This window comes from Parus major, chromosome 2, assembly GCF_001522545.3.
Source record: "Parus major isolate Abel chromosome 2, Parus_major1.1, whole genome shotgun sequence".
Lineage (NCBI taxonomy): Eukaryota > Metazoa > Chordata > Aves > Passeriformes > Paridae > Parus > Parus major.
Genome location: NC_031769.1, coordinates 20131210 through 20145350, shown reverse-complemented (window position 1 = coordinate 20145350; position 14141 = coordinate 20131210). Strand labels below are relative to the sequence as shown.

The window sequence follows — 14141 nt, the reverse complement described above, 5'->3', positions numbered from 1 at the left end:
GAATACCAGTGTATAGAAATTTTTGGTTTTGACATTACACATATAACTTCTGACTCATATGTGGACTAAGCCAGGGAGCAAATAGCTAATTAACTGTGTATATCTGACTGAAATAGTCATGAGGCAAAATGCTCTTTTTATGTGGGTCTGGGCCAGAGTGTCAGTCATAATTAAACATAAATCTGAAGAACAGGCCCTTTTCCAGTATGGAGACTGGGGCCAAAGCCATTGCGTCCAGCAGGCAAGGTCCAGCAGTACTCAGGAAAACAGCTTGCTCAGTCTAGCTGTCCCCACCCTACCAAGCACCATGATGTTTCCCTTCAGAATTCAGAAAGATTTCAAAAAAAATAGAGCTTTAGTTTGAGACTATAAAACTATGTCCACATGTCCATAAATCTGTTTCTCACTCTAACTTTTAAAACCGGGTTTTATCCTTTTGGGTTTTTTTTGCGACTGTCATTTCTTGACTATAGTTTGTTAAGGCGGGTCATTTCTCTGCCAAGCAAACACCTCTGCAACATTTAGTCTTGTCCTTTTGCATCATATACCACTTCTCCTTACTCCTTCTGCCACTATGACTGTGATCATCACCTAATCCAACCTAACAGCTAACTCTTGTCCTTCCTGTCCCCAGCCTCCCAGCAAGTAGGAGGAAATATTGTCACCAAGCCTGCCATCTGCTAGCTGCCATGGAGCAGATGCTGCTAATGCCAGAGCTGCCACAGAGCTAAGAAGACAAAGAGAGTGTTGCTGTCTGCTGTAAGAGCCTGAGGTGGGAGAGCTGCTGTCACAAACCCAAAACAAGATGAGTGAAGGGACACTTAAAACCTCCCAGGGAAAAGAGCACTTGATCAGCACCAGCAGCCACTCTGGTTCATGAGCATAGCTACATGGAAAGTGTCTGAGCAGCAGCTTCCCATTTGCTTCAAGAAAATGGTGAGGGACTCTGGCATATGGTCTCTGCATCACCTGCTTAGGCTACAATGAACAGGTTTATGTCTGTGTTATACTCTGTGAGAGGATCAGATCTTTCCCCTCTGAGACCTTGCTGCAATAAAGGAATCTCAAAACTGACATGTGGAAGAAAAGTAATTTATTTTAGCTGAATGGCTATGAGGTTTCTTTTAATTATCCTTTTTTTCCAATTTGCAGCAGTGTCAGGCTCCACATGGATTTCAAACAGAAAAGCCCCAAATATCTGTAGTCTGCTTAGAAAGGGAACTCTACACTTTTTCCAGATGATTCCCCCTTTCCCCTACACCACAGCACATTCCTAGCCTTGCCACTACGGTCCCCTTTCGCAAGATGCAGGGTGGGAGCACACACTATTCAATTCCCTGGCTGGTTCAACCTCACTCTCTTTTTACACTATGGCACATATTTGTGCAGCATGCAACAACCAAATGAGAACATCTTTTCCAAGTGGTATTTCTTAATGGCATTTGGAGAAAGATTTGTAAGAAATGTTACATGAATTGCAAATAAAAGCCTCCTTAACACACTTCCATGACTTTATTTTCCCTTTCTTTTTTATACCTCTTTCAGTCTGTATTTTCTTTGATTGAAAGCACTGAAAAATTGTTAAGCAGAGTGCTCCTGTCTCCTCACTCTCTCCAATATGTTTTATTTCTGTTCTTTTAAGTGCTTTGGATCAGGTCCTTGCCCCTTGGCACTATTCCTCCACTCTTGACTTATGTCTAGAATAGTGTCTTCTGGCAAGTTCCTTGCTCCTCACAGGCAGGCTACTGTGTGCAGGGCTCCTGCTTTCCATGGGTCAAGGCCTTAGGCATCTTGAGACTAGCACTGGCCTCTCCACTTGGCTCCAATGTTTCTTTTTCAGCCTCCTCACAAAAACAAACCAGAGCTTAATAGTTCTCAATACAGTGCTCCCTTGTTTATTTTCTTCACATGTCTATTCTTCCTTTCCATTCCTGGCCACAAAGAGAAGAAAGCTGGAAGAACATCACTTTTGCCAATTTACTACCCATTTGGAGCTATGAAAGCTGCCACAGTAACGAGGTAGAGGGAGTGAGGGAGGGCATCTAGAAGGAGCAGATTAGGCCATCAACCGGTCTGCTGCTGAACCTTCTGTAATACCTGGGTGTAAATATCCCCAGAAATACAGGTATTATTTCACAGTCCTCTCCCTGGCTGTAAGTAGTCTTTGCTAAGATTTCTCTAAATTTCAGTTCTTCTTTTGCAAAAACCTAAGTAGAGAACAGGGCCTACATGCTGCCGTCCTGTACAAGGGTGAGATCTGAAGGATGAATTAGTCCAGCAAAACAGCAAAATTGTAGTCAGGAGATTATAATCCACAGTATAGAATGATCATGACTAACCTCTTCGTCCTATAGTATTAAGTACAAAATTGAGAGAAAATAACTTCTCAGTTTTCTTAGAAAACTTTGAGAAAACATTTTTTTTTGTCCTTGAAATATTTATTTTTGAGGAAATAAAAATAAAGGTTACTTGGCTTTAGATTGACTCCATGGTTTTCATTTACCTAAAAATGTTACATTTTGCTTGTGGGTGCATTAATTTATTTTTTTTTAGTCCCTTTAAAGATGCAGATCTCAAGATTTCTGATCTCCAGATTTCCCCTTCTTTGCATGAAGCTGGAATCACAACATCCCACTTTGCCCATGAAATCCAGTGCATCTAATCTAAGGTGGAAGTTAGACTGCACCAAACTGAGGCACCTGGAGAGTGATTCATCCTCTCAGAGACACACACCTGCCTCCTAAGGTAGCAGGTACCTGTCTTAAGATAGCAATGCTTCACTCCCTACTGATCACTGATGAAACAGGATTAAATAGTTTGGATTTAACACTTGAGCTTTAATGGTTAAATTTAGATAAGATAAATTTCCCCTTGCTCTTCTGCAATCTTACTATTTTTCTTTGCTGTTAAAGATTTGCTTTTTCTTGTTTCTAGAATCCAGACACATACCTTCAAGAAGTCACGATCACAGTCAGATCCACCTTCTAAATCAAAGGCAGTGAAGCTATAGTTGAGAGTGTTCCCCTTGGTAGTTTGGATTGTCCAGCTGCAGTGCTCATTTAATGGATAATTATTTGGATAATTTAAACTTTCCAATATACCATGGCTACGATTAACAGTCAGCACTTCATGGCAAACTGAAAAAAAAGTGGTAATTGATTATTTTTGTACAGTGTTATTAATCCAATATCTCAAAAGTTACTAACTGAAGTTACTTTTAGCATTACAAGGTGAAAAATATTTTTATTCAGATTAGAGAAGCCATGCAGGAAGAGAATTGTAACTTATTGAAGAACAAATTTTATATATTTCAACAAAAATTCCAACTATTCAAACTTGATTCAATTATTTTGACCTTCTTTTCTGACACTTGTAGACATCAGTATGTATAGTACATTCATATTTTTGGGCAGTCTTCTCTAAGTCTAAATACGTGGGTACTCATGAAACACAGTTGTTTGGGTTTTTTTTAACTAATCATAGAAATGCACCCTGTCATTTGAAACAATTTGGGGAGGTGCTCAAGAAATATTGACTAATAGATAAAAGCGGTTTATTTCAGCTAACTAGGAAAAATATTATGATCCCTGGCTAGAACAACCAATGGAAAGTACACTACTAGTATTGGGCTTTCTAGCCCCAGGAAGAGAATGTGATAATGAAATTTTAAAGAAAGGAGCCATGATTTTCCTTATGAAACATTCAATAACATCCTAGCATAAGAACAGGACACTCACCTGGAATAATAAGAGCTTTCCTTGAAGTGCAGAGAAAATGAAAATAAACTAAACTAAATAAAGAACAAAATTACAATTATGGCATTAGGTAAGTGAGCCTCATTCTCCTGTATCCACTTTTCCCTAAAGACAAAAATATCAGTGTGGGCATTCCCTTGTCAGGAGAGAGCACACAATGTGTACTGGGAGCAGAGCAGTGTAATTAATGCACAGGAAGTGGGCAGGAGGCAGGGAGCAGACCAGGCTGTTTGGTTTATGCAGCAAATCTGCAGTGTTTGAACAGCAGAAATAGCTCAGATTCACTTGCATAACTGTTCTATTGTCTGTCACCACGGATAGTACACCTACCTCCTGCACATTTTTTTATTCTATCCAATCAATTTGAAGGTCTGTGCTTTCAGTATTTCAAAATGCTTGGGATACAGCTGCAGGTCAGGGTCAGGTGGAGTGGAGCTTGTCTGCAAAGCTACACTGAAGCACATGACTTTTTGAAAGGGCAGGACGAAGAGCACAAAATGGGTTTTGAAGAATACAAGATGGGTAAAACCTGCTATCCCCTAGGACTTTATCAGAAACATATCAGGCACAAAGGTGCCTTTGAATGGTAACTTGATACCATGTTTTCCTTTGCAGCGTTTTCCAATTAATCATTAAATTTCTTTCATGTACATGTAAATGTATCTGGTATCTAAGCATCCTTATTTTACAACATACTGCCTACATAATTTTAGCTTTTGGGCAAGCCATTAAAAGCTTTCTCTGGTGCATCTTCAGGAATTAAATATGAATGTAAATCACATTATCTGATAGCTCAGGTTCTACATCTGAGTGCTTTGAAAGTGCTCTTTCTGTTTAATTAATGAAAGGCAGGAGGAACCTTTTATAATATATCCTCCTGACATTGCAGTCTGAAAAGTACCTGGTAGATGAATATGTAGTGATATCTGTAAGGAATGAGGGAGCCAAGGCTCCCTCCCTCTTCTAATTGCTGTATGTGTGGATGAATAGCTCTGCCTTTTTGTAATCCATTTACTATTGTCTAAACCTAGGACAACCTCATGTCTATAAACCTACAACAATCCTAGTCACTTGGGCATGTCATATTTAGAGGACGCAGAGATGTTTACAAATCACTTTGTATGAGATGAAATTACATATATTCCAATGTGCATATAACCATAAAAAAAAAAAATAAAGAGAAAAGTAAACACCAGGACTATATTCAAGACTATGACTGGGAATAAAATAACTTTTTCACGTCTTTTTTTTTTCTACAAATGCTATTATTTTAATATTTCTTCTGATATTTTACAAAAAAATGTTTGCAAGAAAAGTATTACCCTTACCACAAGACATATAAAAAATGAAAAATTAAAAATGCTCCTTATAGGCTAAATTATCCCAAGCACCCACAATGATCTAGTCTGGCTGACAGAAACTCTGTTATCCTTTGTCATCCTGCCTCAAAAGCAGTTCTATGATCAGAGAATCTTTCCATATCTGCCTTCTTTTAAAAATTCAGGAGCCTGAAGGAGCAGAAGAGCAAGAACAGTCAAATCCACCCTGTTATGGACTTCCAGCACTTGTTATTCTGAGTAAATCTGGAGTGGTAAGTGCCACTGGTGCAGGTAATAGAAATAGAGCTACTTTACTAGCTGTCTCCTAAGGAGGAGATAGTCTTCATCACAAGTTATTGGGCAGATAACTTTTAGCTCTCTGTGTTCTGTAACTGTACCAGACTAGAAAATCTGGGTCATCAGCATGCTCTATACATTTTACTGTGCTGATAAATAAGTAAGATCATGGACTGCAAGCAGTTTCACAGACAACATGGGCTGTAGAAACATCTCATCTTCTTTTACTTACCCTGTTTGTATTTGGCTAAGAAACCTCCACCTTGCAGACTGTTGTCTGTCCTTAGTTTTACATACACGCTGTCACCACTGGAATGGATTGTTTGTGGTATCTGATCCCCACAAAATTTACCTAGCTCTCTAGCATTGCTGCTGTTGCCATCATATATCTAAAAAAAAAATCAAAATCAAAAAAGAAAAATTAAAATAAAATAAAGCTGATGACATTACAAATACAGTTAATTTCCCCCTGACAAATGTCTGCTTAGGGAAATGTTACTGGGTATACAAGAGGTTAAATTCCATTTCTGCTCAGAGGAAGCCTGGCAGGCATTTCAGAAATAAGCAAAAACAGGAAGCCAGTAACTGAATACTAGTGGGTTTTCTGGGGCTTAGTCACCAAGAGGAGAACACAGCACTCCATTTCAATTTTATTAAAAATATGCAAATAATTTATGGGACAATTCAAATATGAAATTTGGGATTAACAATATGGTTATTGACACCATTGTTCCACATAATTTACTAAGAAAACATATCAAGGCCTTGGTTCAAAACACAGAAAACTTAAAAACATACAGACAGATCTTGTTTCTATCTGTTAGATTCTTTCTAACTAGACATAAATGCTTTTCTTAACAGCAACTACACAGACACTGCTGCCTTGCCTCTCATGGCTCCAGGAGATTAAGGTAGCACAACAACATGGAGCTTTTCTGTTCTTAGTCTGTTCACTTAAGAATATTTGAAAACCAAGGCCCTGTGTTTTTCCTGGCCTTTGTACTCAGCCTGCCTCCTATGGAGCAAAGTGTCACTGGGCACCTACCGCAAGGTAATCAAAGTTGCACCTCTGGTGATGTTCTAGATGGAACTGCTCAAACTGGATTTCAAATGGACTGCCTCGGTTTCCTTTGAGCAGCCAGTAGCACTCTGAATTGTGGTAATACGGCATAGGGTAGTTGGGAGACATGAAGAAGCCAGAAGCTGCTGTCAAAGTCCCACCACAACCTGAAAATAGCAGAGAAAGCAAACCAACATTTAACAACTCAAAGAGAAGAGAACTAAACCCAGTGTTTGTGACTCTCACTACTGGCACCCTTCACATGCTCTTAACATCTATAGTGATGCCCCAAAAATCTGCATCCAGCCATCAATGTTGAAAGCAGAAGAGAGCCCATAGCAAATAGAAGTATTAACTATATAATTTGAGGGGTGCTTGTGATAGAGAAAAATTAGAAATTAGAAACCTCTTCATTAAATTCTTAATTACTGCTTTCCTAAGCATAAGAGAAAATTGAAGCAGCTTTTTATCTAGGGAATATTGTGCTCTTCTCTGTGGTAAAAAAGAAAGCCCAAGGATCAAGAAACATCCTTGATCTTAAGAACATGCATACATGTCACTATATAATTAGCAGACAGACTTTAGAAGATTGAAAGCAGAAAAACTGTGAGGGAAAAGGTGAGAAATGAAATACAAACAGAAGATCAAAAATAAGATGTGTAAAATAGTTCTATACTTGATGCAGTCATTTTACCTGCTGAGGTACCATCCCACTCTGCTGAAAATCCTCTCCTTACGCCAAATACATCACTTACAAACTTTATCCACAGCTTGTTACCATGAGAAATTATAACAGGAGGCAGGTCTGTACCACAGTATTTTCCCAGAGGAGGAGAAGTTTCATAGCCTCCATCTCTAGAATGGTAAAGAAGAAAAATCTTTGGTCAAAGAGATTCCATGAGATATACTAGCAAATCAAAAATCTTGTGTTTCTTTCAGGCCTGGGAAAGACTAATCCTGGCTCTTCATCTTCAACAGAAATACTGCTACCAAATACTGAATCTTGCTACTTGCAGTAATAATCTCTGCCACAACCACCTGCTTGCTGGATATGTCACTTTCTCATCTCAGCAGCCTGAGAGTGTGTCAACACAATGACAAGCTTGAGAAGTGTCTCAGGTATACTACATTCTCTATGTTTTACAAGGTGACAATCATTGGGGCAACTAAAGGTAATATTCTAATTTGAAGTAGTCATTTTCTCACTCCTCACTATTTAGCCTGGCACAAACCTAGATGAGCTGATTTATTTTAAAAAAGACATGTTTATGTGCCACCACACAAATGGGAATTAATTTTTTAATTCATTTCACTGATGTGGTGCATGTTTTGAAATATTTTTCTTAGTCTTCAGAACTGGTTCTACAACCACTTATTTTCCTGTTTTTAGATTAATTAATATTCCAGTAACATTTTTTAATACTGTAATCAGGATTCACAGCTAATGTTCTGTTTTGCCTTCTGCACATGCCTTATGGGAATAACAAAGACAGTCACACCCTGCTTATCAATTGCTTCCTGACCTTGTCTTTAAGCACTTTCATACTACAAACAACCTACAGGTCAGTAAGACAATAGCAGATAATTTATAATCTATTTATGTGTGTGATTTTGCTATGATGCTTTTTAAGTGGACAGTAATACTTTCAATTGCATATCACAGGTTTACAGCTGCTTTTGAGAAAAATTTCTATGTAGTCTTTGCCACTCTCTTTTCTTGTCATCCTCCCAGCTTAAACTGCTTGCTGCTGTCTCATGTTACTGGCAGTTGAAGAAATGTGCCAGAACTCCCCTCACTTGCATCTTGGCCTCTGCAGCTGTGGTCAGATGAACAATTTTCTTAGTTGGCTGAATGCAATTTATCAGAGGACACCTCAGGACAAGAAACGAGAGTGGCATTTCACCTAAGACTTATGTAGCTACCCCATTTAACAGTATCAGGTTTGAAGAGACATTCTAAAAATCCATTCATGGCAGCAGCAATGTGCTGAGTTGCACTTAGAATGTTCTGTCCATATCTTAAAACTGGTTTAATGTGGATGAACTCTTCACAGTGAAAACAGAGTCAGATTTATGCTATAAATAAATGCTTCCAGTTCCTAAGGTGAAAAAGTGAAAAAAACCAGCCTGTTTTCATTTTGGGTCACCCTAAATTAAAGTGTTAATTGTTAAAATAAAGTTAGATTAAATTTAATCTCAGATTGTTTTTCTAAAAAGAAAAAAAAAAAGAAATGTGTTACTTAGAAAATATTGAGAAAACTTTTCATGTTTTTATAACTTTCTCAAGTTGATGTGTACAGCTGAAAAACCCCAGCTAATTCAGATGGAATCCAGAACCTCAATACTGCAACTTCAGCAAGCAGATTTTTGTTTGGCTTTAAAAAGAAGGTACTGTTTACCAAGGAATAACCCATAAAGAATATCAGGTATAATGTTCAGGATGAGCTTTATCATAGTGCTCAGTGATGTAATGGAAACTCTTAGCATGCTTAGTCTGAAAAACACACTGCATTCTTCAGATATGGTTCACCCAGAGAGCTGGCTCATGAGGACAGGAATGGGTGCACCAACACTGCAAAATGCAAATCCATCTGCAGCCACACAGCAGAAAGGATATGTGCTTGGTGCTGCTGTACTCTAAGCAGGTACTTCCTTCCTGCAAATATTACTTTCTTCTATTTGTCTCTGACCTGTAAAATTTCCTAGAAATCACTAGGTTAGTATCCTAAGTTTAATGGCGATGCCAGTATAGAAAAATATAGCAGATTATTTATATGTTCCTTTGTTACCTCCTAGAGTAGCTTCTGTCTAAACACTATAAATACAAATACAGAATATAGAATAGTTTGGGTTGGAAGGGGCATTTAAGGGTCATCTATGCTGCCTGACTCTGCAAGGGACATCTTTAAATAGATCAGGTTGCTCAAAGCTTTGTCCAGCCTGACCTTGAACATTTCCAGGGATGGGGCATCAGCTACTTCTGCAGGCAACCTGTTCCAGTGCCTCACTACCCTCATGGTGAAAAGTTTCTTCTGAACAATCCAAACTCTCTCAGCCTGTCTTCATATGAGAGTGCTCCAGCCCTCTGATTTTCTTCATGGTCCTCCTTTGAACTTGCTCCAAGAGGTCCATGTCCTTATGTTGGGGGCCCCAGAGCTGGGTGCTGTGTTCCAGGTGGGATCTCTCTCACTAGGGCAGAGCAGAGGGGCAGAATCCCCTCCCCTGCCCTGGTGCCCATGCTGCTTTTGGTGCAGCCCAGGATACAGTTGGCTTTCTGGGCTGCAGGGGGATACTGCCAGATCCTCTCTGATTTTTCATCCACCCCCAAGTCCTTCTCCACTAGGATGCTCTTGATCTATTCACTCCCCAGCCTGAACCGATACTGAGAGTTGGTCCAAACCAGGAGTAGGACCTTGTACTTGGCCTTGTTGAACCTCACGAAGTTCACATGGGCCAATTGGTCAAGCTTATCCAGGTCCCTCTGGACAGCATCCTGTCATTCAGGTGTATCCACTGAAGCACTCAGCTTGGTGACATCTACAAACTTGCTGAGGGTGCACTCAATCCCACTGTCTATGTCATTAATGAAGATATTAAATAACACCAGTCCCAGTACAGACCCTGAGTCAGAGATCTCCATCTCCACATCAAGCCATTGACCACCACTACCCTCTGGATGCGACAATCCAATCAATTCCTCATCTTCCAAACCATTCACACATCCAATCTATCTCTCTCCAATTTAGTGAGAAGAATGTTGTGGGTACTGTGTCAAAAGCTTCACAGAAGTCCATGCAGATGACATCTGTAGCTGTTTACTCAACCACTGATGTAGTCATTCCATCACAGAAGGCCACTGGGTTGGTCAAGAATATCCTTGGTGAAATCATGCTGGTTGTCTGCAGCCACCTCCCTGTACTCCATGTGCCTTAGCAGAGTTTCTAGGAGGATCTGTTCCATGATATTGCCAGGCACAGAGGTGAGGTAGACAGGTCAACAGTTCCCAGGGTCCTCTTTTATACCCTTTTTAAGAATGGGTACAATACTTCCCCTTTTCCAGTCACCTGGAACTTCACCTAACTGCCATGACTTTTCAAATATCATGGAGAATATGTCACAAAAAAGACAATACAACTCTTTGTTTCTGCACTAAGGAAAACAATCCAAATGCAGTGCATGGGAACACAGTCCACACACTCCACTTGTTCTCAGGACTGGAAATTATCAAGTGGGAAAGCTGACAACAGAGCAGGATGAGAGGAGGAAAAGGTAGCCTTCAAAGCTCTCTTGGAAGTCCTTTTCCCACACTGACAGCAAGCTGTATAGTTAAAACTAAAGATTCTGAACATGCTTAAGTGGGTTTGGACAACGTACAATCAGCACTAAGGACAAGAGAAATAATTAGCCTTGCCTGATTTCTACATAATCCTCTGTGCAGCGTTTATTCCCTTCCAAGACGAAGTCGGTGAAGGTCAGCACAATCTGTCTGTTCATTCCCACTGTGATGGTGTATATGCACTCAGTCCGCACAGGGTAGTAATTGGGGTAGTTTGGAGATGTTAGATTACCAGTTTCATCAGTGTAGTTGTGTGAGCAAACTTTAAAAAGAAAAGAAAGAGAGATGAATTAATGTCATACATCTGCTAAATTAACAGGAAATTTCTATTTTCAACAGGCAGAGGAGCAAACATCCTGTGTTCCTGTGCATTATAACTCTTCCTGGACACATCTTACTGCTGAACATCAACAGTATAAACTAAAACCAGAATCCAGCTGCTTCGTGGGATTTCTTACAGTTGAGTTGATTTTTTCAGCTTTTTCCAGAACACTGTGTCTGTAATAAATAGGCAACATAAAAGCACTTTCAGCTGCCTAGATGGCTTTGTCCTAAAGCCCAAGTAAGCGGAGAAAGAAAACTGAAAGGGATGTTTTGCTGAACATGAAAGGCAGGAGTCCTGAATTTCTGAAAAGCAATGGTGATGGAAACTAAATAAAGTTTTTAATTATGAGGAGAAACTACATTGTTTTCAAGCATTCCCCATGGTCAAACCTGTTAGAGGGGATTTTATATCTAAATTCCTTTTCCCATTTTCTTGGCTGTAAGTGAAAATAAGTTAGAAAGTGGTATAATCCTTAGAATTTGAGGACACAAGAGTTTCACTTAAAGTCTTATATTTAAGTGAACGACATAATTTTATTTTATTTTATTTTTTGTGAGCAATGTATGAGCTGGGAAGAAGAAAGTAGGGTGGATGACTGCTGAGATAGAACCTAAGCAATAATTAAAAAGAAGCTCTTTTCAAAGCAGAAGCATAATGAGTAGGAATAAAAACATTTGCTATAAAATAGTATGAAACCTTGTTTGGAAGGAAGAATTGTTGTCTATTAGTTGATCACAGTCAATGAGTAAAGTTTGTGGTATGGCTGCAAAAAAGGCAAGAAGAAATGTGAACTTTGCCTGGTGTTAGGCAAAACAGGAAATTCTGATGTCACTGCACAATGCAATGGTGACATGTCATCTGACAAAATGTGGATAACCATGGTCACTGATGTTCTGAAAATCAAATGAGAACAAGACAGAGGTTGTGGAGATAGCAGGAAATTAGCAGATTGGTAGGCAAGAGACACTAGAAGAGTTTAACTTGTTTGGCTTAGCAAGAGCAGACAAGCATCAAGAAGCATGAAGAAAGGAAAAATAGAATGCATTCTCAAAGACAGGACAAGTTCTGAAGGTTAAAAAATGTCCATTAGTAGAGATACATAGAAATTAGGAGAAAGTTTATATTAGGAAGTAAGTTTCTATAGCAATGATCCAATCAGCATAACAGATGCAGAAGGGAGAAAACAGTCCACTGTTCCTAAGACACTGTTCTTAAGACACAGTTTGATTAATTTAAGGAGGGGTTCACATTTTGTAGCTTTTAGCTAAAAATAAAAAGGACGGGGGAGTGGTGTAATATTTTGGACTGGATTTGAGGACCCTGGGGACTCATTCTGGTCCTCCATTTCCCCATTTCAGGTCCTACAGACTGCAAATATAAGAAATTAAATAGTTCCTACCAAATAGGAAGAATAAATAGAAATGAGAGAGAAAACAAAATATTATGTTCAACTACACTCATTTAAGGTGGTTGCTACAGATGTCTGAGATCTGCTTTTTAACACAGCACAGCTGCAGTGTAGGAATGTTTATGCTTAAGTCTTTAATTGCATAACAACTTAGGGGAAAGGGATGGAGCTACACTTCAGGCCCTTCATGTCTAAGGTTGGTCATTTCTATGTCGTTCTCTAGCCATTGAAACACTTTTTCTTTTAATGGTGTATTTTTAATAGTGGTTTTTTGCACTCTGGGTCACCTGGAAGGCCTCTGTTGCAAACATTTTCTATGGGATAAATACTCCCAAAACTAGCTCCCAGACTCATGTTCCTAATTCATCATGGGGAGAACAGAGAAACAGGACACTGAAAAAGGGCAGTAATTTTCTGCCATTGGCTTGTGTTTTGGTATTGACAAATCAAAAAGGTTTCATGCACTAGTTTACCTAAAATCATTATCCATGAAAGCCTTTATCTAGAATTTTAGTAGTTTATGTTTTCCATCACAGATATGCTTAACTGTACACATGTAACAAACAGGTTGGTCCTGGTCACCATAAGACCCTTTTGCTGCTTTGTAAATCCTTATGATGCCCTGGCTGTGCTGCCAGCTCCCATGGTGTTTTGTGATATGAAGGGTTTATCATCAAACCCCACATCCTCAAGTCATATGTTTTCTTGAGAATGCTGACTGAAGGGTTAGAAATCTGACTTAGAAATGTGATTCAGGTTTTCCTAACAGACCACTACAGAAAAAGCAGTAAAAAATTGAAAAGAAAATGGGTGTATATTTGTTAGGTTACTTATTTTTAACCTATTATTTCCTCCTGCATTTGGAGGGATAGGTGTCTGACTTGTGCATATTTTATGATTAGAGGTCTTGCAATACTGCCATTACTTACTCTCTCAAAGGTTGAGACAAAGAATAACAGCTCTCGACCTGTAGAATATTAAAACTGGTGTACTAGATAAGAACCCTTACAGTAAAATTAGCACTACAGAAGCCAAATTTTTTTTATCAGCCCTTTTAATAACAATTTCCACAGAATTGTCCAGGTTCCCTCCCTCACCAAAGTTTTTCTTCCTGGGAGGAAACCAGACAAAAACTTATATCCCAAGTGTTCTGTTCTAAACTGGATGCTCTGTAATACTTTATATTTCACTTAACAATCTTCTTTATGAACTAAGGGATAATAAATATGGAAGATAGAACAGTGATTGCCTTACAAATGCTAGACTCCTGGCTATAGTGAAATAAATCCAAGTATAGATGGAGTATGCTGGCTGCTATGAGGATTTAAAAAAGCATAGATGAACCCATGTTTTTTGACAGCCAGCTCTTTTCTGGTAACTGGATTAATTCATGGTGTTCTACTTTAAGGAGGAGAGCTGGCACTCCCCTTTAGCACTCACCTCCCTAACAACATTTTGGGGTGTGTTTGGGCAATAACAGACTCTTCAGTGAACACTTAGCAAAGTTAGCAGGAAAAAAAGTACTTTGACTCCTTTGCCAAAGTTCAGAAAGCAGTCTAATAGCATATGTGATTATTATGTGTCTGGAAAAAAGCATTAATTCAGTTTAGTTGGAAGACACTTATTACAGCTCATGAAAAA

General features: G+C 39.0%; 1 protein-coding gene across 1 annotated transcript in view; it reads right to left on the bottom strand.

Moving 5' to 3' along the window:
* The window catches only part of CUBN (cubilin), a 142050-nt gene that overhangs the window by 95782 nt on the left and 32127 nt on the right, over positions 1–14141 (bottom strand). Inside the window, exons 23-27 of the mRNA XM_015618252.3 lie at positions 10843–11029; positions 7126–7286; positions 6417–6598; positions 5604–5760; positions 2950–3137 (exon numbers count right to left, since the gene is read on the bottom strand). Of these exons, the coding sequence (XP_015473738.1) occupies positions 2950–3137; positions 5604–5760; positions 6417–6598; positions 7126–7286; positions 10843–11029 (875 nt within the window). The remainder of the gene's footprint in view (positions 1–2949; positions 3138–5603; positions 5761–6416; positions 6599–7125; positions 7287–10842; positions 11030–14141) is intronic.